The sequence below is a fragment of the Ursus maritimus genome, unplaced genomic scaffold (genome assembly GCF_017311325.1).
Source record: "Ursus maritimus isolate PB19 unplaced genomic scaffold, ASM1731132v1 scaffold_7, whole genome shotgun sequence".
NCBI classification, from domain to species: Eukaryota; Metazoa; Chordata; class Mammalia; order Carnivora; family Ursidae; genus Ursus; species Ursus maritimus.
The window spans coordinates 54,839,615-54,866,910 of NW_024426885.1; the positions used below are offsets into that span (position 1 = coordinate 54,839,615).

The 27,296-nt window shown below is 56.3% G+C and overlaps 1 protein-coding gene across 4 annotated transcripts in view; it reads left to right on the forward strand.

The window, feature by feature from the left end:
* Positions 1–24,259, forward strand: part of LRRC20 (leucine rich repeat containing 20) — a 115,596-nt gene extending 91,337 nt beyond the window's left edge. For 2 of the 4 annotated variants that reach the window (XM_040623754.1, XM_040623761.1), the window contains one exon: positions 21,698–24,259. In XM_040623754.1, coding sequence (XP_040479688.1) covers positions 21,698–21,852 — 155 coding nt within the window. In that variant the 3' untranslated portion in view covers positions 21,853–24,259. The remainder of the gene's footprint in view (positions 1–21,697) is intronic. The other 2 variants (XM_040623763.1, XM_040623756.1) reach the window with 2 other exon arrangements.
* Positions 24,260–27,296: the final 3,037 nt, after the last annotated feature.

Consider the following 27,296-nt stretch of genomic DNA (forward strand, 5'->3'; position numbering starts at 1 on the left):
TCTGCTTGGGATCCATTTCTTTTACAGATGAGTAAACTAAGGCACAGAGGAGTCATGAGAGCGCATCAGGTCACACAGGGAGACAGCAGAGGTGCCAGGACGAGTGTATGTGACTCAAACTCAGCCCTGTGCCTAGGATGGGGTTCCTGATAGGCTTTGGTTTGGTCTTTTCCCTCCCGAGACCTGGGTCCCTGAGCGCCTTGCCCCTGAGTTGGCCCCCCATCCCTTGAGCCCTTGCGCTGTCTTTAGCTGGAAGGAAATGTGCAGAAGTGCCTCTTCACCATGAGGCCCTCCCTCCTGCACTGCCGCCACTCCCTGGGGTCTGGCCCTGAGCCCTTCATTCTCGGCCAGGCCCTCCTTGCTGGGCCTTTCCTCCCCTGCCTTCTGTTCATTGAGGCCATTGTTGATGCCTCCACGTCCCTCTGCTGCTTCTCTGAATGGGGCAGTTCCCAAGCAGGGGCTAGTGCGAGCTGATGCCGAGCGCCGCGAGGGGCGTGTAGCTGCAGGCAGGTGGGTGAGGACAAGTACTGGCCATTGGCTTCCCCACTTCCCAACAGCAGCCTTAGAAGACTCATATCACCTCTTTGAGCCCCAGCTGCTTCTCAGCTTTTAAACTGAGATTTCCCCCCCACTAGCACCCCAGAAGGGAGCTGTGCCCCAAGCAGGGGAGCAGGGCACGTGGGCCTCTGTGCTGGCTTCTGTGGGAAGCGGGATGTACAGCATGGTACAGATCCCCCACTCCACAAGGCCAATGACACCCCTTAACAGCAACAGTTCCCACAGCAAAGATGGGCTGTTTTGACTCATTCTTTGGTGTAGGTATCTCATCCTTTCTGTAGAGTGACAGTAATGACTACATGTGGGAGCCTCTTACAGTTTACCAAGAATGCTCAGGCACAGGCCCAAGGCCCATTTGATAGATGTAGAAACCTAGGCTCCAAGAGATTTCCCCTCACCTCCATGGCCAGGTGCCTGTTGCATGCCTGGCCAGGTGAAAGAGACGTGTCAAGCCCTGTCTGTTTCCCAGCTGGGTCCACCTGTAGGAGAGCCTCCTGCAGCCAGCCTGGCCAGGCACAGGGGACCTGGGGATGCTGGGGACTGCCCTGCGCAGCAGAGGCTCCCCGAGGCACTTGACTGGTCCCAGGCCCACGCCGCTGCAGGAGGCCTTGGCTATCCTCCCACATGCTGTCCATGGAGAGAAGGCGCACATGGACGCAGCTCTGTTCCCTTGCTGGCATCTCCCCGCTTCCATTCCCTGCCTCTCCCTGACCCATCCTGGTTACTCAGATTGCTTCCACCTCCCCAAGCCTTGGCAGGCCAGGTCCCCTTCTTCCCAGCCCAGCCGCACGGAGGGAGCCGTGATCACAGCGAGGAAGGTGAGGGCTGCACCCTCCTTGATTATGGAAATAGCTTTGCCCCTGTCGCAGCTGTAACTCATCTCCTGCAGGATCTCATCGGGAAAATTGTAGTAGGAGCTTAGGATGCCTTAAGAACGGCTGCTTTTTCCCCTTCAGAGCCCACAGAAGGTGTTGGAAACATTTTTTTTCCCTGAGAAATAAATCTGAGATGCATGAGTTGCCTTAAAGCTTTAGTTCAGCAAGAAGAAAACAGGCAGCTCTGAAGCAAGCCCCCAAGTGCATCAGAAGGAGACCCGGGCTGAAGGGACTGTCCCGAGGGTTGCCTCCAGCCCGGCCCCAGGGAGACAGGAGGCTTACAGCATCCTGAGAGAGGCCAAGGGCAGCTCCATCCTCTTCTGCTTTCTCGATAGTGCTGTTACCTGATCTTCCTCCACTCTGCACCAGAATGGGGGCTCCAGTTCATGGAGGGGAGAAGGGAGGGGGCCTCACTAGGGTACGTAGGCTGGGAGAGACTGGGACGGTTGCGTCTGCTCTCTGGTGCCAGCCGGTGCTGGTGCCGGTCCTTGGAGCTCACCAGGAGCTGACTGCCCTCTCGCAGGCCGTGCGTCTGGGTAGCCCTGGTGGCCTCGCAGCTGCAGCTGGTACAGACAGTCCTCTGGTCTGTGTGCACGACGTCTCCCTATCCTCATCTTGGGAGCCACCCTGCTCCCCACCTCCACCCAGCCCCAAGCATGGTGTCGGCCCTACCGCAGGTGCTTGGCTGCTTAGAGCCCTGAGCAAAGCAGGAGTTCCTAAGGCCCAGAGGCCCTCTGAGATGACTGACACACAGGAGGACGGATTGTGTCGGGTTGCCGGTGGTGACCCACTAGTGAACCATGAAGTCAGATGCAAAGGTTGAGGCCAGCTGGTGATGGAGTGCCTCCCCTCTAGCATGGTAATATCACTTTGTGACTTTTATTTCAGTTTTACCTATATGACAGATCTATGTACTGGGTCGTGATGTAAAAGCGTAGTTCTTACTGTGGGTCACGATGAAAAAACATCAAAAGCCACTCCCTTGAGATGCCCTGCAGAGATGCAGGGGTCTGTTCTCGGCCACTAGCTACATGTCCCCCGCAGCTCACACTGCCAGCCACACAGTACATTCTTCCTCCTCTCTTCTCCATCCGTGTCTCTGTCCATCATGGTCACCACCTTCTGCATCCTTCTGGTGACTGGTGGGCGTGGATGGGCAGGGAGGGCTGTGGGGTCAGGTAGATGACCTGGTCAGTGCCCCCTGATTGTTTATCCCTGCCCATCCCACCTCACCCACCCTGCTGGCCTGCACGCTCAGTCTGAAGGTCCTTCCTCGTGTCTTACCATTTTTTCTGCCTGTGGCCAACCCCCCACCCCCACCCCAAGTCTGCAGGTCTGGGCCAGGTTTAGGTGAACATGAAACAGTGCAGATCAGGGGGCCTCTCCCCTCCGCCAGCTGGCCCCCTGACCCCCTCGCCGCAGCCGATGCCCCCATCTGGCTGGGAGGCTCCCTGGGTCCTGGGGACAAGCCACTGGGACACAGTTGTGGTGAGCCATATGTCCTTGGGAGGTGGGGCTCCCAGGAGAGCCCGGGAGGGGCTTCAGAGGAGGTGACATTTAGTCTGACATGAGGTCACGCTGGATTTCCTGTGTTGTGGAAAAACCCGAAAGCCCAGTGGCTCGCCCTGGCAGCTGCCGCACGTGACCGGAAGGTGGAGGCAGGAGCCGCGTGAAGTTCGCATTAGAGCTCGATCCTGCGTAGCATTTCACCAGACTCCTGGAGCATGTGGGGGTGAGCAGAAAATCAAGTACTTAGGAGACTTCATTTTGCTAAGCAGGGGACTCTTTCAGTTAATCTGAAATTAATTTTCCATGACCCTCTACTCACTGGGGTTTTTCCAGCGTTCCAGAGAGAGCCAGAGATCATAGGAAAACAAGCTCTTGTGAAGAATTTAATACAATAGCACTCTGAAAAAGCAAAGTGTCTGTGTCCTACAGGGACGCTTTGGGCCAGATCCACTTCATCCTGCGCCGTCTCGCTTCTTACCATGGAAGCTCACGTTCCTTCAGGTGGGGGCTCAGCAGCAGCACCCGAGAACTTGTTAGAAACGCACATTCTCACAGGGCGCCGGGATGGCTCTGTGGGTTCAGTGGCTGACTTGATCTCAGGTCTTGATCTCAGGGCCCTGAGTTCAGGGCTCCGCCCTGGGTGTGGAGCCTACCAAAAAAAAAAGGGAAAAAAAAGAAATGCACATTCTCAGGCCCTTCCCCAGCTGTCCCCAGTCAGAAATTGGGAGGGAGGAGGCAATTTGTTTTAACAAACCCCTCCCCACTACCCGTGGTATGTCTGGCTGAGGCTTCTCGAAGCGTCATCCACCGGCCAGCAGCGTGGGCATCACCTGGGAACTTGTTAGAAATGCAGAGCCCCACACTCTACCTCCGTGCTCCGGGGTCAGAATCTGTAGGTGATTTCTGTGCACACACACCGCAGCCTGGGAAGTGCTCGGGGGCGGGGGGAGGGGCTTCCCTAAAGCACCAGGTGCCATCTCTGGCCACTGGCCACGGGCTGTGCTGTTGTCCGCCCGCCCCCCCCCCCGCATGCCCTCCAGCACAACTGCTCTATAAGCCTCACAGATCCCACACCCCAATCCCCCCGGAGTGCTGGCTGGAGAGGAAGGCTCCCAGGTCCTCTCTCAGAATCTCTGCGTCTGAGCCCAGGAGCCTACATTTCTAACAAGTGACTGACCGAGGCGGAGGCAGCAGTGTGCGGACTGAGAATCTGTGCCCCCCCCCAGCCCTCCCACCAGCTTCAGTCTTTTGTTGTAGTTTATCTGGGCCATGGCACCCGCCCTCACACGTCAGGTTTCCCCAAGGACAGGACGCTTGTCCCTGCAATATAAGGATGAGAGTGGGGACACTGTGGGGACTTGAAGGGAGCATGGCTGGCCGCGGGGTCACCTGCACCCCTGTGCTGACCCGATGTATCTCAAGGGGCTTGGGCCCTGGATCACAGCAGCCTCTCCCTTCTCTGGCAGGCAGAGGAGGGCAGATCCTTCCGGAGAGCCACAGCCTCACCCTGGCCTCCAGCAAGAGAAGAGCTCCTCCTCCTAGCCTGGGGGCACAGATGCCCGCCGGGACCTCAGGATCGCCCTCCGCTGGGGTCCCGTGGCTGTTCCAGCCTCATCCTGTGCCACAGGATAAGCTGATCAGTGTCACGTTGGGCACTCTACCAGCCCGCCCCAGAGTGAGCGTTTCTGCAGGCTCTGGTTGCTCTCGGAGCTCACCTGTGTAGCGCTGAGGCAGACGTGCTGCGTTCCACGTGCTGAGGGAGTGGTACACCGGGAGGTGGGCCTAGGAGGACTTCCTGGAGGAGGCGGAGTGAGTGGGACAGGTCCTTCTCCACAGCACAGCCCTTTGTCCCTCTGGTGGGATGGGAGGGGAGTCTCCCTAGTTCTTTCACTGGAGCCCAGAAAATGTTTTTTTAAACAGAAAACCCTGGACGAGCAGAAGTGGAAATAATACTCTATTTGATCTAAAAAAACCAGAAATGCACAGACTTTTCAAAACCTAATGGCTCTGGGTGCCTAGCACAGGTCTCCTGCTGTGATCTTGCTTAGGCCAGTCAAGCCTCTCGTCTGGGTAGGACGCGTGATCACCACTTGACAGCTGAGAGGAGAGGCTCATGGAGGTCAAGCAGCCTGCACAAGGACTTGGTGAAGGCAGGATTCCCACCCAGGTCTTTGGTCATCCAGGCCCATGTGTCTTCATTTGATGGGAGAGGTGGGTGTGGGTAGCTGCGTGAAGGGACAGGTGCAGGATGCCACGTGTCAGGTAGGCACCCATAAACAAGTTGGCAGGTTACAAAGGGATGGCTTTTGCCCCCTGGCCTCCCTCAGCCCTGGAAAGAGCCTGTAATTGCAGAGAAAGCTCCCCCAGGAAAGGATTCGCTGCAAGGCCTCATTAGCTAGTGGTTTGCAAGAGGCTGTTTAGCAGAGAGACTTCCTGTAGGCGGCTGGCTGCTGTGAAAGGCCTGTCAGCCCCTAGGACAGGTCAGAGCCGAGAAGCTGGCCTCTTGCCCTCCTTTGCCTTCCCCGCCAGGCTGCCGGGCTCCGCTGGGGGAGGGGCTGGTCTAGTGTGCACATGGATGAGTCAGTGGTGTGCTGTGTGCCCTCCAGTGCCAACACACTGCTCCGTCAGCAGCCTGGGCCCAGAGCTGTAACAGTAACGCGTGCAATCAGCTGGTTGTATCTTTTGAGCTCCTCCAGTTTCCTCTTTGTCCCACTTGGGGTTTAGTCAGGCCCTGGTCCTGGTCCATCCGAATTGCTAGGCCAGGGAGAGGCTGTGTGCAGGCCTCAAGGGTTTGAGAGGTCAGGCTTGCTACCCACCCTGCACACCCACCAACACTCCATAGGAAAAGGGAACAGCGAGTGGGGAATCTTGGCCGAAACAAATGCTTCTGGACCCAAGGCCCTGCCTCCTGGCAGACCAGGCAGTGCCATAGTGGGGGCGCTTCGGTCTCCTCAGCTTTCCAGGGCAGGTGCCCTCTGAGCGTTCCTGGGGCTCAGGAGGCAGCTTGAACCACAAGCAGGGAAGGCTTCTGAGAGTCTCCCCAGGCCTGCCTGCCTTGTCTTCACTCCGGACAGAAGGGGAGCCCCCCATGGTGATCACAAAAGCAGAGTTTTGTAGCCAAAAAAGCACAGGGCCGAAGCCCCACTTATTTTTTTTTTAAAGATTTTATTTATTTATTTGACAGAGAGAGAGACAGCCAGCGAGAGAGGGAACACAAGCAGGGGGAGTGGGAGAGGAAGAAGCAGGCTCCCAGTGGAGGATCCCGATGTGGGGCTCGATCCCAGAACGCTGGGATCATGCCCTGAGCCGAAGGCAGACGCTTAACGACTGAGCCACCCAGGCGCCCCCGAAGCCCCACTTATATCATTAGCGCGAGCACGTCACCTCCCCTCTGCACACCTCTGTTTCGTCCCTGCTGCAGAGTCGGGGGGACGGTTCCCCCCTTTGGAACTGGTGCCTGGGTTCACCATGGTCACTTCCCACCAACGGCTGGTCCTGCCACTCAGCCAGCCTGGAGTCCTGACCACACGCTGCCTGCTCAACCTCTTTCCTCACTCCTTGCCCTCCAGCCTGCCGGGCCTCTTCTTGCATTTACCCGGGACCAGGCAGAGGAGGCAGGGGCCATGGCTAAAGGGTTGGATAGAGCCTAATTAGTGAGCCACAGCATCCAGGGCAGGGCTCAGCTGGCCAAGAAAGGTTTGCCAAAGTTGTCCTTCCAGAGGATTCTGAGTGGCCAGCCCCTGGCAGAATCCTGGCACCCACCCAGGTCCCCTGAAACCCACCTCACCTACCCCCACCAGATACACCCTGAAGGAGGCTGCTGTGTCATTCCTGGTACCACTCTTGCTTCCCCTGAGGAAGGGATTTGAGATGGGCACTCAATAGCCGAGAAGAGGGAGTGATCACTGTGTGCAGCCTTTAATCTGGGCAAAGATTCGACTAGGCTGGGTGGTCTGGGAGGACAAAGTCACACCCCTGGCACTTTTTTCCTGAGTCTGGACCTGGGGCTCCAAACCCGTCTGGGGGAGAATGGAGCCAGTCCCCTCCCTGGGCACTGGGTTTAGCGGTCTCTGGAGCACAGCCAGCTGATAGCGGTCTGAGCCTTACCCTGCCCCCTCCCCCCAAGCACAGTCACAGGGCCCAGAGGACAAGGACTTGCCCTCACCGTGGCAGCTGCGACTCCTGCTGTCTCCCAGCATGCCCTTGTCCAGCACAACAGAGGACCACACTGTGCCTGCGGGCGGCGAGCAGTTGGTGCAGGCATCCCTCAAGCTGTCAGGAGCCTTGGGGAGGTAATCATTAGACACACTGGGCAGGGAGCACTGGCCGCCCGGGGAGCCAGGATGAGGGAGAGGCTGGGAGTAAACAAACAGGCTTTAACAACAATTAGTGCAAGTTAGACATGCCTCCCTCCGACATGGGGGGAGGGGAGCTCCTGTTTGCAGCTCCTGCTCATGTGTGTCTGCCCACAGGGACCGAGCAAGTGGGTCTCTGGGCAAAAGACCTCTCACACACTGGGTCTCTGCCCAAATGGAATGGCATTATCTGTGCCAACCACTGTGTGGTAAAGCCTTGATTACTCGGAACCTCCAATTATCCTGTCAGTAGCATGCAGGGAAACAGCAAGGGAGTTGTTAGATATTTGTTTAAAACAACAAAACACTTGCATGCTCCATTAGCCAGCCAGCCGGTCTCTGGCCGGCCTCGCGACCCTGTCCAGAGTGCTGGAGAGCAGCCCCGATGCTCTGAACCACAGAGCTCAGCCTGCCATGTGCCTGATTCAGGGAATGAGGCTTGCGGGGGCACAGATGCAAATCGAAGCCTTGGAAATGTCCGTTCATTTGCTAGTGGTCATTCTTCGCTTGAACAGCTTGCTGTGTGCCAGGTGCTGTGCTGGAGACAGAGATGGGCAAAGCACGTTCCACAGTCTCCCAGGGCTTGTGGCACGGTCAGTGACACTAGCTGGTACTCAGTGACCATTTACTTCACTGACCTTCTCTAAGCATTTTTTCAGCTATGCTCTCGTTGAATCCTCGTGACAGCCTTGTAAGGCAGGTACTGTCCTCCTCCCCTGGCAAGGAAACCGAGGCGTAGGGAAGTTGAGTAACTTGGCCAAGGCCATGCTGCCTACGCAGAGCCAGGGTTCCAGCCCAAAGAGTCTCGCTCCAGAACTCCAGCTCTTCAGGTCAGTGCTTTGTGCAGGGAGAATTTTTGCACGTAGCTGTAGGGAGATAGGAAGCCACAATGAAGTCACAGCTGAAACACAGAACTTTGGTTGGAAGGAAGTTCCCTTGGGGTGGAGAGAAGGGTGTAAGGTAGTGAGGCAGGATTCCCTAGGCCACGTAGGCCGTCAGCCTCGCTCCTAACAGCTCTCTCTCTCACAGAGCAGAAAGGTGGGCAGCATCCAGGATGGAAGTGCTGTGTGGGGATTTTCACCAGATTCTCCCTTTAAGCCTCATGGGTAAGACCAGCGGTGCTCAAACTAAGCCATACGTTCGAATCATCTGGGGAGCTTTGAAAAACCCTCATGTCCAGACCACACTCCATGCCAATTAAATCAGAATCTTTGGTGGTGGGTTTTGGGCTTGAAGATCTCTTTAAAACTCCCCAACTGGTTCCAAAGTGCAGGCATGATAAAACCGTTGGGCTGGACCAGACCTTCCATCAACACCCACATTCCATCCTGAAGAAGCTGTAACCTTTCTCCTCCTCCCAGTATCAGTCTGCTGTGTGTTGTCTGTAGCTACGTCAGGACGAGGAAAGCCACAGCCTGGCCATGACACCTGGCACTTGGCTGGAAGGGTGGCAGGGGTGAGCTCTGTAGACTTGCAGTTTCCCTTGGGGTTCCCCTTTTACACCAACCCTACTGTCTCCTACATGTCCCCCACCCTGAGCATGGTGCTTTGCTGCCCCACTACCCACAAAATCCTCTCTCCTCCCTGTACCACAGCACACTCACCTAGCATTTTCTGAAGGAATTTTATCTACAAGCCAAAGGCAACCGACAACATACCAGTAATAAAACAGTGGGCCAGTTCCCAGAGTACAAGCTTATGCCAGAGAATCCTAGTTTGAGTGTGGGCTTGGCCTGAGCACCAGCACCTTTCATGCAGGAGTCTGCAGTCCTGCTGGGGTGAGCCACACATAGTGGCTCTCCCGTGGTATCCTGGGGGTGCTCAATCAGGTTAGTAGCTTGAGACTGGCCCTCGTGGGAGGATTTGGACCGCAAAACATCGGCAGATGCCACACATGAGATATTTTCCTCCTCAGAGTGGATCGTGAACTATTAGCCAGCACACCACTGGCTCAGATCTCGCCACCTCCTTGCTGTCGTGGGCGTCCTGACCACTCTCCCCCACTCCCACCTGCAACCTAAGTGTTGTTTCCCAGAACCTGGTTTCCCTGGGGGTGGGGGCGGGGGCCTACCTACATAGCTCATTCCTACCTAAAGGTTATCTTAGGAGCTTTTCTTCTTATTTTTCCCATAGTCAGGGAAGTCTTAGTTCTCTGACAACGGTCTGAGCAGAAAGTTTTGTGAAGTTAGTATGAGCAGCCTTAATTTGCAAACAGGGAAAAGAATTTTCAAAGGAGCCATTTTCACTTCTTCCCCCCCCCCCCCCCAGGGAGAAGAACCTTTAAGGGAGGTGATTACTCTTTATCTGCATATCCTGTCACCACCACCCTCCCTAGACACTTGCCATTCGCCTCACGGATTAGATGATTATGGTCCTCCATGTGCACAGCGCCTGCAGGAAGGAGGGAATGGCAGACACTTAATGAGAGCTGCCAACAGAACTGTCATTCTCAGCATTTGGAGGCACTAAAAGAGGCCCAGAACAGCCTGGGGGTGGGGGCGGGTGGGGGTGGGGCCTCTGGAGGCGCCTTCCAGTGGCCCAAGTGAGGGGAATGTAGGGGGAGAGCAAAGACCGGAAATCGGACCAGGAAGATAAGGGCCAGGCAATTTGATTTCCTAATTCAGCTGTCCACAGAGCAGCCAGTAAGACTGTGTCATTTATGAAGAAAATTGTCAGGATCCGTCTTTGACCGCCTCCCGGAGCCTGGCCTGGGGAGTGTGCGGGGAGCTGACGCCCCTCAGCCCACCTTTGCTGGCAACCTGGGGAGGGATGATGGATGCGGACGAGGGGCTCACAGCAGGGACTTTTCTCCTCCTTCCTTCTTTCCTCAAAGCCTGTAGTGAAGGGGGAAAAAGAAAGTGTCTCTAGGTTCATTAATGGATTCTGTTTTTGTTCTGAGTATGGTTGACACACGATGCTGCGTGAGTTTCAGCTGTACAAGAGTGAATCCACAAGTCTACACCTTATGCTGTGTTCACACCAGAGTGGCCACTGCTGGCTCCCAGGCAGTGCTGCTACACTCATGGGTGCTTAAAGCACTCTCTGCTCCCCGTCCTCTCACTGGGGAGCATGTCCTACTCCCCACAGCTTGGTAACCCCGTCCTCCTTGGGATGTACGTGATGATCCCCTCCCTGAGGGCCCCTTGACTCCAGGAGGCAGAGGACCATTGAAAGATGAGAGGTGGGGGTTCAGGGAGGTTGAGGGGCCTGCCTGAGGTCACACAACTCTAAATGGCAGATCTGAGGTTAATGATGGGGTTCTCTGCCCTGTGCACTCCCCCCAGATGGCGTCTCTTTCAGCAGGGGGCTTCCAACTCCTGACCCACACCATCGTCCCTGAGGGCTGTGGGACTCGGCTTGCAGGATTACCCGGGGCATGCGGTGTCCTCTGTGCCTCCTGAGGGCGGGGGCTACTTCCCTGTCCTTCCTGCACCACCCTCCCCCCCTCCCGACCCCCCCCCAGGATGCTCAGGCCAGGGCTCTCAGGTGAGCTCAGTCACTGCCCCCCGCCTGGCTCCTTCCAAGCCTTCAGAGGGGACAGAGCCAGCCATGAGTGAGGGATGTGAATGCGAGCGAGCCCCAGGAGCTTTCTGGTTACAGGCGTAATTCTCTGTTCTGCTACGTTACCATAGTTCGCTGCTTGTCTCTTGTGGCATTTTGAGTGGGGACATGAAGCTCGGCTCAGCTTAGCACTGCATCCTTTTTTTTTTTTTTTAAAGATTTTATTTATTTATTCGACAGAGATAGAGACAGCCAGCAAGAGAGGGAACACAGGCAGGGGGAGTGGGAGAGGAAGAAGCAGGCTCATAGCAGAGGAGCCTGACGTGGGGCTCGATCCCATAACGCCGGGATCACGCCCTGAGCCGAAGGCAGACGCTTAACCGCTGTGCCACCCAGGCTCCCCTTAGCACTGCATCCTTGATCTCGGTTGGTTAGGTTTCCAGCCACCAAGTGTGGTAATCCAGGCTGAGGAATGGGGACAGGCCCGGCTGCCAGGCCAGCCTGGATTCTTCAGCATGAATGTGCCCACAGTGACCTGGAGAGGCCAAGATGGCCTCCAGGCTCTGGCCTCAGGCCCTAGGCTGGGGCGCCGCCCCAACATCTTAACCCAGCACCTCAGGTGCCGTTGGGAGGACGTGTCCCAAAGGGCCAGACTCCTCACTCCCCAGAGTCCTGCAAAACCAGGAATTCTGGCCAGAGCTGTCAGTCCCGGTCAGAGGTGAGACAGGCAGCCATGTGTAGGCTCTCTAGTGCACCCCAGCGCGCGGCAGGTGTGGGCGCCATGGTTGGTCTCTAAGCTGCCTGAGAAGGCGGACAACTTACGCCCTGGGCCACCAGGCTGGGGAGCCTCGGACCCTAATTCCAAAAGGGACCTCAGAAGTCACGGGGCTCAGCCGCACCCAAAGCGGAAATCAGGGGGCTGGTCTCGGCTGTGTTCTGGGCTGGGCGGCTCCCTCTGGAGTGGTCATTTTTATCGTCCTGTCTCTAGCAGGTGCCACCGGCACGAAACAAGTTTGCCAGGCAGTAATGCTAATGATTGGTGAGGTAAGGTCAAGCCGACCTCGGGGAAGTAATTTCCTCTAAATACTGCCCGCTCGGATTCTGCTGTTATTGATTACTTTAAGCTTCCAGAGACAGAGGCAAGAGTCTGGATGGCTGTCTGCCGTGGAAGGAGGGTCAGGCAGGGCATGGGGTCTCCGGCGGCAGGAAGAGGCAGTGCACCGAGCCCCACCCCTGTTGCGTTTGTGGTGTTCAGGCCAGGTCGGGGGCCTTCTTCTCTACCGTGGGCGTCTGTGTGGCTTTAGGCCTCACTGTGGAAGTTTCTTGCCATCACCACCAGGCGCTTGGGGCCCTGGGAAAGTCAGAGGAACAGGACTCTGGCTTCTTAAAAGGATTCTAGAACTTCCCATCCTACATTCTGCAGTCACAGGCTGAGAGATGAAGGAACCCCAGAAAGCCTTGTGGACTCCGCCTCTCATTATCTGTAATAGTGATAACTGGAAACAACCTAAGTGTCCCTCTGCACACCATGGGCTCCGTGCAGTCATAAAAATGTCGCTGACTTGCAACCTGAAAAGGTTTCCATCATCAAGAAAAGCATGGCATGGGGTCTAGGAGGCCTTTTTTGAAATCTAGATATGCCTACACACGCGTAGTAGTAAGTCGGGAAGGCTGTGTACCAACACACTACCCGTGACTGGTTCTAGATGGTGGGACCTAGGTGACTGGGGTTTTGCTCATTTTCTGAATTGGGATGACTGCTGCTAACGGGCCTCCGAGCCATCACAGCCTGGGTCCACAGACGCCTGGTCCTGACTGGCAGGTGTGCACACAGTAGGTCAGGCCAGCGGAAGGGCCCCAGCTCTGGAATGTGCTGTGGTTAGAGTCGCTGAAGCAAGTGGTGATGATGGCGGAGCCCAACGTGGTCCCAAGCCTGAAGGAGTTTATGGCCTAGTTTAGGAGGCAAAATATTCATCTGTCCATCCATCCATCCATCCGATACAGTTATTGAGCACCCCGTGGGCACTGTGCCAGGCATTGCATTTACAGGGTGAGCGAGCACATTCACTGGTCACAGAACACGATGCATGATGCGTGTGTGGTATACAGTGTTATGGGAGTTTGTTGGGGACCACAGGGAGCGACAGAGGAGGTGGCCTTGGAGCCGGAATAGGAGGGGGAACAGAACGTTGCCCAGTGCTAACTGGGGCATGGCCCACAGGAGAAGGGAGAATTGAGGCCTTCTTCTGCTCCACGTGTGCCGAAGTCCCGAGACTGGCTTCTGTTACCTCCATGTTGCTGATGTGTCTTGTGGCCTTGGGAAGCTTATGTAACCTGTGCAGCCTCAGTTTCCCCATCCACAAAGCGCGGAGCATTTCATATCCTCCTCCACCCTCTAGCCATCTCTCTCTCTCTCTTTCTCTCATTAGGACGCCGTGAGTGTAAGTTTTCTTCTTTAAGCCTTATCCAGAAGCTTGTCGTTGGCCTCTTGGGCTTGTCTCTTGCTGGCTTGGCTGCTCCAGTTCGTTGACTCTGCTGGTTTTGACAGTCTGCTCCCATTGCTCCTTCCTTGGAGCTGCTTCCGTGACTTGAGCAGTTCCGTCAGGGCAAGGAGCTGCACCCACTCCCAGCTCTGCACCCGAGAAGCCTGTCTGTGGCACAGTGGTACGGAGAGCTCTGCAGACCCTGGAGAGGCCGGCCCGGTGGTCGATTTGGAAACGACAGCTGGGAACCAGGGCAGCACTGCTGTCTCTAGGTCTGGAGTTGTGGGGAGTTGCTCCATGGGGCCATACCTGGTCTTCGTGTCACATCCAGCTGACCTAGGGCAGGGGTGTCACAGGAAGACCCCCCCGCCTCCTGCTCTCATGAGCACCAGCCACTCTGTAGGCCCCTGGCCTCCCTGGGTCAGGGATGCGGGGGAGTCAGGAGTCCAGAGAGAGAAACGTCCTAATCTGTCTCCCTCTGGAGAAACTGAGGCAGAACCAGTGGTCCTCAGTGTCAGGTGAGGAGATGGGGCGACTTAGCAGCTCCGAGCCTCAGCCCCCACCCTGAGTTGAAGCGGTATTGACAGTTGAGGTTATGTCACCCTCAGTCTGGGGTCCAGCCCTTGGTGAGTTGCTCAGTGAAACCTGCCTGTCGTGATTTCCTTCCAGCGGCTGAGAGACAGGTGGATGGAGACCAGTTCTGGCCTTGACTTTGCCCCTCAATGTTGGGGGGCAAAGCACCTGGACTTTGGGATCGGGAATGCTCCTGCCTTCACCACTTAACTATCTTGGTAACCCTGGGCCATGTCAAAGAAAAACCAGAGCTGGACGGTGGTGAAAAGCAGAAAGGCAGATTTTATTTAGGACTGTTGCGATCAGGAAGAAGGGACCTCCATGTGATCAGGGAGAAGGGACCTCTGTGCAGAAGCCGACTCAATCCCAAATACAGCATGGGCACACGGCAACTTACCGCCCGGGAGCAGGGTGGGGGCAGCGGGTGGAAATGACAAAGGAGGTATCAGGGGTGAGTGAGGCTGAACCTACTTCACAGGCTTCTTGCAGCAGGAGGCCCGATGAGCAGACATCGCCTGGGGCGATGGAGGAGGATCAAGAATCTGATCAGGTATCAAGGGTGGAGGGTTCTGGCTAAACCAATTTAGCAGGATTCTAAACTAGACCGTGAGCGTCGAACACAGAAGCAGGAACATCAGGCTTTTCATTTTAATTGAAAAATTCAGGGGAGCCGGAGTAGAGTTAGAGAATCTTTGTCAGCACCAGGAACGGCAGCCTCAGTTTCCTTACCCGCAAAATGGGTTATTGTGAGAACCCAGCAGCCTCCTTTGCTGGGCCCATTTGCGCAGGGTGCTCAGCCTCCCCGGGCCTCGATGTCCTTCTGCGTCACGTGCGGGTTACAGGACCTCATGAAATGTCTTTAGCTCTTAAAAGCCCAGCGCAAAGGGGTTTTCTTATCTGGGTGATCAGGGGCAGGGAGCATGGTGTCGGACCTCCCCCCCCCCCCCATTGCTGGCTGTGTTGGTGGTCACGACCATTACCAAGCCGCTGCCAATTAGCAAAGAAGGTAAGGCTTCCAAGTAAGTAGCCCTTTTCTTCCTGGCCATGGGGTAGGGGAAATGGGGGCCCAGCTCACCAGGTGGGCAGCCCCTTCAGCCCCCCCTCCCGCCACACCCCTCCCACTGAGTGGCGGGGTGGACAGGACAGCAGCATACAAATGAGCTCAGGGGAAAGCACTGGGTGGGTGGCAACTGGGGTCTTTCATCTTGCTGTTCCTCCCCTCCCAGGAGTAAGTCCAAGCCAAACCCCATGTTCTGGGAAATCCTTGTCTTTGCTTCCTTCTCTACTTCAGCCTCCATGCCCTCCCGGTCTGCCTGGGGCTCTGGGTCCCTCCCACTGCCGCCTTCACACGTAGGCTCCTGCCTGTCGGCGGCCGGGTAATGAGCAGCCCCAGCCGCCGTCCCAGGGATTCAGGCACACGGAAGAGCCCTGGCCTTCAGGAGCTCCTCAGTTTCCTCTGCCACGGGGTGGGGGGGGGACGCAAGGCCAGGGACTAGGCCCCTTGCTAACACAGAGCTGGGGGCTCAGTGAGCTCTGAGCCTGCTCCCCCAAAGTGCCAAGGGAGGGCGAGCTCCTGGGAGGGGATTTGGCCGCCTGGTCCAGCCCCGGGACTCCTGCGTGTGCTTCCCCGGCGTTCTGAGCAGGCCTCCGTGTCAGCGTCAGCCTGGCCACCTAGGGGCTGGCGATCTGGGTGAAAGTTGCTTACTCGCACTGTGCCTCAGTTTCCAACTTCCTCCCAGCTCTGATGGTCCCTCTGCCATAATCTGCAGCAGCCCATGAACAGGAGTACCTCGAGGGAGGTTCAGGTTGGTCCTCTCAGCGGAGGCCAGATTCCAGGGCTTCTGACCTTTTCTGAGTGGTGGTGAGTGATGTCATTTTGGAATGTTGGTGAGGTTGGGGAGGTCCAGAGCTGCCGGCCAGGAAAGAATTCTTGAGAGGTCTTTGGGGCAAAAAGGTGGTTTTATTGAAGGACGGGCACAAACCCTGTGGGCAGAAGGAGCTACCGCCCTGGGATTCTGAGAAGCCACAGATGATATACTTGGGGGGGGGGGGTGGGGGAAAGATAAGGGAAGTTTCAAAAGGATTTTCATATGCTAAAGAAGACTCAGGAAACCTGAGGCCTTGCTTTTGTCATACCCTCTAGCAAGGCATTAACATTAAGACCGTTGGGAGCTTCCTGGAGGGACTCATACTCCGCCCGCCTCAAGTACTTGTCAATGGGCTGCCGGTTATACGGACATTTAGTTTTATCTACATTTCCTTCTGCCTTTGTTCTCTACATCAGTGGGGGGCTCGGGGAGCTGTGGCACTTACCCGGGAAGTCTGGGGCTCACACCTCGCCCGGTGCAGGGTCTTCCAACCAGGCCATCCCCTGGGGCGCTCCGACCCACTGCTGGCCCAGCAGGCCGAGCTCCGGGGCTGGCTCCTGCGTGCTCCAAAGCCGTGGGGCATGTTCTTGGGGATGGGGGTGGTGCTCAGCTGTGGTGCTTAGTGCAGGTTCCAGCCAGGTGAGAAGGCGCCAGGGGCCCGACGCCGGCTGCCCAGCAGCCCCGGAGCACTGCGCGGGCGTACTGCGTAAGGCCATCCCCTCGCATCCGCGGTCTCCCTGCATTTCCCCAGCGGGAAAGCGGAGAGTCAGAGATCCCTCCTGGGGCAACGCTCAGGCAGTGGAAAAGCTAGTCTTACCTTTCTGATCGCAAAACTCTGCTCAGAATCTTAACCACCACCTACCCCCACCCTCCCAACATATCACAGGAAGTAAAGGATCTGGGTGGGGGGAGGGCATTCACTCAAAGAATGTTTTGGGCTACAAGTTTCAGAAATTTTATCCTGGAAGAAGGGACAGGTTTATTCTGCATTGTGACGCAGAGCCGAACAAAGAGGCATGGAAGATTCTGGAATGCATCTGAGAAATCTCCAGGAAACCCTTTCTCTCAGGGCATGTCAGCAAAGATGCTGTGCCTGCCATGGGAGCTTTAGAGAGCTCTGAGGTTCTGTGCTGCTGGCTTCCCCTCAGAGGGGGCATCCCTGGACTGCGGCCAGGAGCTGTTCCTGGCTGGGTGGTCCAGAGACCTGAGTTCCCCGGGTCAGAAAGCCACACACTCCGGCTGGGTCCCAGGAAGCCCTGCAGGAAGACTGTTTTTCTGTCTCCTGTGAACTAAGGGAATCTGTGGGGGGTTTTCCTAGCTGGCGGAGGGCTGGGGGCATGGGATGCCAGGCTGGAGGGCCAGGTGGGAGGTGGCATGAAGAGCACAGACTCAATCCAGCTGGCCCGGCTTCATATCCTGGCTCCAGCACTTTCCACCTGTGTGACCATGGCCAAGTTACCTAACCTCTCCACAATTGTCCTCATCTGTAAAATGGGGAGAAGATGGTACTCAGCTATAGGGCTGTTGGGAGGATCGAGAAACTTAACCTAAAGAGCTTAAGTCACCAAGCACTCAACACTCATTAGTTAAACAAAAAACCACCAACCCACCAGTAGAGATCCTGAATGGCTGCAAACTCCCACTTTGCTGGGGACATCTTGCACTTGACAGCCTGGGGGGGAACTGAGTCGCTTACTGATGCAAGTTGAAGGCCTTTGGGTTGCTTTCTCCCCTCCCACGGCCAGCGAGGGAGGTAGCTATGAATGAGCAGACAGCCCCTGAGCATCAGTGTCCTCATCTGTAAAGTGGGTTGAGGAGCACCTGTGGTGCTCTGCCCCATGTCTCTGGAAGGGAACAGATATGGAAGCGCTTTATACACTTGAGGGACAGGCATCTGTGAGGAACTTTCCTCAGCCTGTGGCCTCCCCTTCCCTTCTCCCGGAAGAGCTAGGGCGTAGCTGTGTCCCAGTTACCAAGTTCAAAAGGGAGGAGAATAGATGTCTTCAGAGGATTCCGTTGTGGGGCTTTCCAAAGGGTGGACAGCGGAGCTCGGGGTGGGCAGAGCCTGCAGCCCCTGGGGATGGGAAAGGAAGAACTCACAGAATGCTTGCTGGAGGTCAGGGGCCCCTCAGCCTGGAGGTTGGGGCGGGCAGGCCCGGGTAACCTCATTTGAACGTCTTGGGACGACGGCAGGGTGGCTGGAGCCCCTCAGAGACTGAGCACGGTTTCTAGAGAGCAATGAGGTATACACATGTGTATACAGACATATCCTTTGACAAAGCAATCAGTCCTGCTGCCGGGCATCCATCCAAAGACGTTCCCACACCGACCCTGAAGAGGCCACCTCACTTTCCATCGCTGGCAGAGTAGAGAGCTAGAGTGTGGTGAGGACGCAGGATGGTGTTCTGGGCAGCAGTCAAGAACAGACAGATCAGATGTACACAGGGTCTCATGGGTGGCTTGTAAAACACGGTTTGGTCACCAGCACCGTGAGTATTGGGCACAGATTCCCTTCCCATGGAGAGGAAGAGGACTTCCTGATGGCTGATGCCAGGGCTGGAGCAGCAAAGCCTCAAGATGAGCCTTACTGCAAAGTCAGGAAGTGCCTCTAAGGGGGGGCAGCTTGTCACAGGACTCTGGAGCCAGATCAGAGGGCCTCCCACTGGCCAAATCTGGGGCAGTTTGAGCACCAAAATGATGAAATTCAGCAAGGAACTGTAGACCGCTAGAAATACAGGAGTCCACGTTGATGCTAAACAGATCCATGGGAGAGAAGGGAAGGCTCTTGCCAAAATGCCGAGGGGCTGCTGGAGTTGGAAAGTCAGTTGCAGCCATTGTAAAGATCAGATCAAGCAAGAATCAGCAGGTGTTATATCTAGGGGCAATGGATTTTAATTTTGACAAGGAGCAGGAGATTTGCGCACTCTTAAAGTGTGTCCCCACAGACTGCAAGGGAGGAAATAAACAAAGCAGTAATTACACAGTGGAGAAATCAAGTCACGCCCAGACTCGGTGATGACAGTTAACGTCAAGGATGAGGGACAGGTGGACGGGTACCGTGTGCCTCCAGTGTGATAGTCCAAGACCCCACCACCTCTTTCAGCTGAGGACCCGTAATCCCAGTCTCACCATGAGGAAGCACCAGACGACCACAAAACGTGGGATTCTTTTTCTTTTTTTACAATTTTTTTTTTAAGTAGGCTCCAACACCCAGCTTGGGGCTTGAACTCACAACCCTGAGATCATGGGTCACCTGCTGTACCAACTGAGCCAGCCAGGTGCTCTAAAACATGGGCCTCTTTATTAAAAAGACAGAGATGGGGGTCCTGATATTCTCCCAAAATGTCATGTCACAAAAGACAAATGAAAGGAGCACAAAGAGACAGGACAAGACCTGCCCCCACCCTGGACCCTGTACTTGGGGGAGAGGGGGGTGTGCTCGAAAGGGCATGATTAGGCCACCCGAGATAACTGAAATACAGGCCATATGTCAGACAGGGCTTCTATCAATGTAAACTTCAGGAAGTCAGTAGCTGTGGTTACGGCAGAGAAGGTCTTTATTCCTAGGAAATACAAATGAGGTAGGGATAAAGGGCCATGCTCTATGTACATTACCCTCAGATAGTTCAGAAAGAAATTGTGCGTGTGCCCCGGGGCGGGGGTGGGGGTGCAGAGAAGACCCAGGCACAAATGCTAAAACAAATAGGGTAAAAGGTTAACAACCGGTGAATCCTGGTGAGAGGTTCTGTGGTGTTCTCTCTGCTGTTTCTACCTTTGCAACTTTTTATACGTAAGAAATTATTTCCAAGTAAAAGAGTAACATGAGAAAATCATATTTAAAATGTCCCCCAAGTAAAAAATTGTTACACTGAAGGGCTAAAGCGACAGATACTGCCAGCTTCCGCTTGGATTGAGGTCAGGGACAGACAAGTGAATCAGTGGTGAGAAAGCTCAGAGGGGGGTGAGCTGGAAAGAGGCCCAAGAGAGCCCTGTGGGAATGCTTGAAACAGGTCCTAGCCTGCTCTGCGCGGAGGTCACGGGAGTGTGTACCTATTTGTACATTTACCTGCACTTGAGGCATTTTGCATATCTCCAAAAAATGATGCTTAATTTAAAAAACCGCAGAAACAGAATGAGATCTATAACACAGTACCATTTACCTAAGTTAAAAATATGCGTAAAAGAAGATGCGTATAACATGCCGAAGTGGTCTAAAATGAAAAACAAAATAACCACAAAAACAGAAAACCTTCCATCAGCCCACTGCAAGGCACCCAAATACATGGACTCTGGTTCTTGCCATTACTGATGGCCCAAGGCTGTGCAGGACTCAGGGGGGAGGCCCTGGCCCTGTCCTCGGCTGGGGTGGGAGGTCCCATGGTGTGTGGGCTGCTCGCAGAGTTAGAGCGAGGCGGAGGGGGTGTTTGCATTGAGGGCAGCTCAGCCCTGGGCTTGTGTGTCGGGGCCTTGGCTCCTGGTTGTTGGCTGCCTGCTGTGTGTCCAGCCACTGTTCTTAGGGCCTTGTATTAACTCTCTGAGCCTTACAACAACCCTATTGGATAGGTGGTGTGATTTCCCCCATTTCACAGATGACGAAACTGAGTCCCAGAAAGTTGGATCAGTTTGCCCAAGGATACACAGCTAGAAAATGGGAGAACCAGGGTGTGAACCCAGCTGGCCTGGAACATTCTCTACACCACAACATGCACCCTCCTGAGAAGAGACTCCCGCACAGGGTGGTCCAAAGTGGGGAACAGAAGCACTGTCCCCACAGGTCTCCCTGGGCCCGGATGGGAGGGCCTGGCTCCCTGGGCTGAGAGGTCCTATAGGCTTTGGTGTTCCAAATGGCCTGCGGGGCTGTGCCCTCGGGATCCAGGCCAGGACAACGCATTCTAGATGCCATCTATGGAATCTTCCAGTCCCCCCACTGCTCCCAGCTCTCACTCCAGCATCCTAGCCCCACTCTTTTGCCCCCACTTCCCTCCAGCCACAAATGCCCCCTCCCCTCATTCAAATCCCGTCTACCCTTCAGTTCCTAGCTCAGCCCCCACCTCTGCGTCCAGCCCGGCCCCTTGCTCCGTGTACCCCTGCTGTCTTTTTAGACAACTTGGATTCCAACCTGGGCTCAACTACTTATGAGTTTGGGGCCTTAAGCAAGTGACTTCACTTCCCTGGGGCTCTGTTCCCTTTGGTGGTCGTATCTGATGTCTGCTGAGTAGTGTGGGGAGCGCATGTCCTCTCCCGTTATCCTCAAGCCGTCCTGCGAGGCATAGCCTGATGTACGATGAAGGCGAGTGACTTGCTTTAGGCTCACAGCTGATCACGTGGCCTGCGGGGACTTGACCCGACGACCTAGTGATCCAAAGTTTGTGGTGAGGCGCTGCAGAGTGTGAAAGCCTACAGCTGAGTGGCAGTCGGTGCACTCACAGTGTTCTGCTGCCGTGGCTTCACCGAGCCCCAGAGTACTTTCGTCACCCCAAAGGAGACCCTGCACCCGTTCCCCCAGCCCCTGGCAACCACTCGTCTACTCTCTGTGTGCATGGAGCTGCGCATTCTGGACCTTTCCTATAAATGGAATCGTATGCTCTGTTAACTTCTGTTGTCCGCTGCTTTTGGGCAGCGTCGTGTGTTCGAGATTCAGGGCATGTACCCATGCTTCGTTCCTTTTCCCTGCTGAATACTCTTCTGCTGTTTGGATGTAACCGCTTACCCGTGGCGGGACACTGGGCTGCTGGGGACATTTGTGCCCCAGTCCCCGTTTGGGCATCTGTTTTCCCTTGTCCCAGTTCTACCCAGGAGTGACTGTGCTGGGATACATGACAAAGCTAACCGTATTTGGGGGTGCTTCCCTGAATGGGGTTGTAATGGTGTGGTGGGCCCCCTGCAGTGGGGGATGGAGAGCGGTATCAGCATCCTCCTGTTCCCTGTCCTCTGCCTGCTTGCCCCGCCCCCAGCCTGTCCTCTCTCCTCAACAGACGTGCCCGTGGAGAAGCTGGCCGCCATGCCCGCCTTACGCAGCGTCAACCTCCGCTTCAACCCCCTGAGTGCTGAGGTGCGCGTCATTGCCCCGCCGCTCATCAAGTTTGACATGCTCACGTCTCCTGAGGGCGCACGCGCCCCCCCACCTTAGGCCTCCCTCCTCGCGCCCGCCCAGCAAGGGACAGAGGCCACCTGGGCCGGCACCGTGAGGGGAAGGAGTCCCACAGGCCACGGGAGGCCAAGCCTGGGGGGCTGGGGGCGGGTGGGCCAAAGAGCATGTGGTGGGAGGGGGCGCAGCCGGTCCAGGATAGATAGCTTAGAGCACTAGTGGGCCCTGGGATGCCCCGACGGGGAGGGGAGGCGGGGCTGGGGCCTGGACGCTGGGCACTCAGCTTCTGCGCCCCTTCGGGCAGACCCCCTCCCTCTCCGAGCCTTATTATCTGGGAGGAGAGGCAGTGGTGGGGGGCCTCTGCCTCCTTTGAGCTCCTTGGAGGCTTTTTGGGCAACACATGACTTCAAGTTACCTTCAAAACATCAGGCACCTTCTGAGCCCACAGATGGCCGTCGCTGAGCACTTTCTGGGCCGCTGTGGGTTACAGGCCTTGTTTCTGGTACTGAGAGCCAGCCGCTGCCCTGAGAGGAAGAGAAGACAACCTCCATCTGTTTAGTGCTTCCTGAGGACTGACCCGCATGAGGCCCTCTATGGGGACCGCCTCCTCAGCCCTGTGGGTCTCTCTGGATCGGCGGGAGCCTGAACCAGGCATCGTGGGAAAGCTGTGGAGAGAGTGTGGCCCTGTGCTCTCGCCGGGGCTGAGAACGTCTATATAGGAGCCCAAGGCCCATCAGGCCAGGAAACCACAGGAGCAAATCAGGCCGGCTCGGTCCTTCTCTTGATGAAGACACCAGCAGGGAAGGAAGTTCCGAGTGGTCCTTCCTCAGGACAGACCAGGCGTGCCTGGCATCGCCCGCTGAGCTGCAGGAGAGGTGGCCCAAGAGAAGCAAAGCCAGCCCGGCCTGTGGCTCTGGTACGAGGTAACTGGCTACCACCATGGTCTCCCGCTGGCAGCAGCCTGGCTGCCTCATCATTGGTCCACCTGTGGGCAGAAGGCACTTTGGACCTTGGATTTGTGGCTGGCCAGCTCCCAAGCCTCCACCCAAAGACCTGATGGCCTAGTCATTTCTGGGCCCTCCACCTGGAGTCCAGGATGTGGCCGGGCCATAGGGCTGGGACTGAGGGGTTTCCCGGGACATGGGACTGCTGTGCTCCCACTGGGACAGTACCTGGCAAACAGGGACAACTGGTTTCCTACCAGGAAAGGGCCTGGGGCTCTTGCTTTCTGATAATATCTGTGGTGTGGAGAACCCCTGACCTCTTGATCCCCCAGGTATCTGCCTCCTACCTTCTCATCTGTGGAGCAAGCAGACTCAGAGCCCAGAGCCCACCTGACCTGGACCTTTGTCTTGGTCTGTGGGAGATACCTGAGACCCCAGGACGTGGGACAGGCCAGGCCACCCAACCCTACAACCATGTACCAGTAGCCACTCCTCCACTCCCAGGGTTAAGCTTCTCCCAGCCCAGACCCTCATTCTCAGAATGCTGTGTTCCTTCTCCCCTCCCCAGCCCTGGGCGCCCCCCACCCCGGCCCCCTGTCTCCTGGCAAGGACTGACAGGTTGGACCATTATTGGCCCATCTCTGAGTGCTCAGTGTCCCGAGAGATGCTCTGTTTACTCTGCTCGTGTCATAAGGCCTGATTCACCAAGCTCTGGGAAAGGGGTTTACAGGGCAAGGAGGTCCGGATGGATCTTCGGGGCTACAGGGCTCAGCTGTGGACAAGTGGGAACTGTGGCCCAGTGCAGGCTGGCCTGGCCCCACCCACCCTATGTCCCAGAGTCAAAGAAGAAGTGCACTTTTCTGATAGGCACAAAGGCACTGTATGGCCAGAGCCGTGCAACTCAAAGTGTGGTCTGTGGACCGGCAGCACTGGCATCCATGGGAACTTGTTCGAAATGCAGAATCCCAGGCCCCACCCCAGACCCCCAGAATCAGACCCCGCATTTCAACAAGATCCCCAGGTGATTCCTAGAAGCACTTTACTGTTTGAGAAGCCAGGGTTGAGGGGTGACCCTGAGGTTATCCTTGGAGTGGAGGATGGTGGTTCTCAGCCCTCCCCCTGCTACTCCAGGTCTCTGAGCCTGTGCTCACCCTCAGCCCTAAGCCAGCCCTGGGACACCCCGGGCCTCTTAGATCTTTTCAGAATTTGCGTGACTCTTGCAGCGAAGGGAGTGACCTGAAGTCACAGGAGATGAGGGTTGGGTCTGCCTGGCCCTCTGGACGCTGCCTTCCTGGTTACCCTCTGCATACCCAGCCCCTGCTTCCCAGGTCCTCACATCGGGCCCTTCGAAGGGGTTGCTTCTGGAAGTTGTTTTCTACTCTGGTTGGAGAGTTTGCCCTTGCCTGTGTGGGAAAGCTTGAGCCGTGAGAGAAGACCCCAGATCAGAGCCCACAGTGTAAACGAGCCCTCAGCTTCGGTTTGCAATAAAGAACGCCTTGGTTTCATCCGCCTGCTTGGTGCTGGCTCGTTCTATCTGCTCGGACCTCCCATAGCCTGCATGTCAGACCCAAGGGGCTGCCCCTCTTTTTGAAAGCTTGCTCTTCAAAAGATACCAGCCCACGGTGATATTCAGAATATTCACAAGTGGGTGCCGAGGCGGCCAGGTAGAGGTGATGCATGGCCTAGAACCCTGCTGTTGCTGGGCAGCCAGACCCCAGCCTGGGGGGACCACAGACCTGGGAAAGGATGAAGGCACCTGCCATCCCCGTTTCTCCCTTACCGATGCGAGAAATTACACCCTCAGCAGTTGGTTCCTCAGGGTCTGTGCTTCTCAGAGAGAGGTCGCTGGACCAGCCCACCTAGGGAGCTGGCTAGACGTGCAGATTCTCGGCCCCAGCCCCGATCTCCAGAATCCGACGCGGGGTGGGGCCGGCACTCTGTTCCAGGAAGCTTCCCGGGCGGGGGTGCTGCTGCCTGCTCAACTTAGAGCTCAGAGCTCAAGTCAGGTTTTGTTTTCTAAATCTGAAAGGCCAGCTGAGTTTGCCTTGAGGTTCAGGCCACGCACCCCATTATTCTTGTGTAACAAACAGCGAGGGAGGTGGGTACCAGGCAGTGTCCAAGCATGCCACGCGGCCGATCGTAACTCATTTAGTCCTGTGACAACCCCAGCTGGTGCGGAGTTGGACAGATCCCGTTCCAGATCCCGTTCCCTCTCTAGGCCCTTTCCTGTCGATAAGGAGGCTGCACCAGAAGATCCCTGAGGGCCTTTCTGGAACACTTGATCCCTATTTCTGTATTCTGGGACCCTCCTGTAACTGTCCCTTGTGGATGAGCCTGGACACAGGCTGCCCACCCTCACCCCAAAGCTCAGACAGAGGACTCCCCCATTTGAGAGAGAGTGCCAGGGGGGTGGCAGGGGCGGGGGAGGCAGAGGGAAAAGCACTGAGCAGGGAGCCTGATGCCGGACTCGATCCCAGGACCCCGGGATCATGACCTGAGCCGAAGGCAGACGCTCAACCGACTGAGCCACCCCGGCGCCCCGGACTCCGTTTCTCCTGGTCAAACCCTGGCTCACCAAAACTAGCACCTGATTGGCCCATTGATTAGACAAAGCTCATGACTCCTCACTGCAAAGGAAGCTGTGCCTTGAGAGAGTCTGACTAGTGTGTCCCCGTGGGAAGACAGAAGCCACGGTAGTTAAGATTTCGGAGTTTCAGGTGGGCTTTCAATGCGGCGGAGGACGGAGTCTCGGCTGAGACTGGGTGAGGGGTATGGTCTGGTTTAGGATGGGCAGACTCAGCAAGGGGGCATTTTGAGGCAAGGAAATCACCGAGTCTTAAGATGTAAACTCTCTTTTGATGCTATTTACTAAAGAATTGAGTGGGTTGTTCCTTTAAATGATTCAGGAAGCCCCAGACTGAACAATACAGTTATTTACCACTTCCCCTTCTTGGGCAGGAGTTTCCTGGAAACGCACCATTATGTTGAAGAAGGGGGGATATGACCAAGTCTTAGAATGGGGACAGTAAGCTGTGTGGGACTCAAGAGATTTTCTAAGTATGACTGAGATATAACTGACATATGACTTTATATTAGCCTCAAGTCTTCCTAGTGTACAAGATACCGATTCAGTCTACGTGGATGTTGTGGAAGGAGCACCACCAGAAGTCTGGTAACATCCATCACCACACATGGAGGGTACTGATTCTCAGTCTCTCCAAAATACCATGTCGGACCCTAGAGCCCTGCGCTGGAGGCACCTTTTACATGAAACATGCCTATTGCTTCTCAGAAAGCCAGCCCTGGTGTGGAGAGCAGTTCCTGGAAGGGTCTGCCCCAGAACGTCTGACCGAAGCCCCAGGGGAGATGCCAAGGCCGGGAAGGGCAGGGCCCAGGAGCAGCCAGACCATACTAGGGACCTGCATCTCAGCCCCAGGTGGGCCGGACCCCTCCCTCAGAAAAGGGCCACGAGCCCGGCTGCCTCAGGTCTGGGCAAGAACATTCATTGAGCCCCTGCTGTTGTGAGCACTGGGCGGGCATGTGCGTGTTTCTCAGTTACGCTTAACAGTGCCCATCTTGGTGCCCGCTGTGCCAAGGAGGAAACGGCTTAGTTAGGGGGTTAGCAAGGGCCTGGGAAGGAGCAGAGCTGGGGTTTGAACTGGGAGGCCAGGGGCACCTGGGTGGCTCAGTCATTAAGCATCTGCCTTCGGCTCAGGGTGTGATCCCAGTGTTCTGGGATCGAGTCCCACATCAGGCTTCTCTGCTAGGAGACTGCTTCTTCCTTTCCCACTCCCCCTGCTGTGTTCCCTCTCTCGCTGGCTGTCTCTCTCTGTCAAAATAAATAAATAAAATCTTAAAAAAAAAATGAACTGGGAGGCCAGCTCGGACGGGAGAAACGATGGCTTTCTACAGCTCACACGCTTCTCCTCCCATCATCATCCTGGGAAGAGTTCTCTCTGCGCCTTACTCTCCTCATCTGTGAAATGGGCGCTACCCCTGCCTTCCTTCCCAACGTCAGCGGGGTTCGGGACAGTCGGTGCAGGTGAGTAGCCCTCAGGGAGCAGCATCACACGCACCTCGCACACGCGGGAGCTTCCTCTTGCATCCGGGCACAGCCGCCTCGTGCGAGCCCGGCCCTCACGGCCGAGAACCTCACGTGGACCCGGGCAGGGCTGCGCTGCTCGTCACGCAGCTCTGGGGCCCATCTGGCCGCTGGTGGAAGACTGACTCCCACAGCATGGGAAGACCCCCACTAACCCGCCTTCACGGTTCGGGGATCTCGAAGTTCTGGCTCGGGGCCAGCCGGGGCTCGTGATGCACTGTGCGTACATCCGAGTTCTTGCAGCCAAGGGGCCTGGCACCCTCTCTCCGGGAGACTGGAAGCGCTTCAAGTAGGGTGTCTTCAAGGCTGGACATTGCAGGGCTGCCGCAGGGCCCTGCCCCGTGGGTGTCGCCCGCCACGGACTCTAGCTAGTGGCACCAGGCACCTAGAGAGCAATGTGAACGGGCCCCTGGGGTTGTGCGAGGCTTGGTGCTGGGTCT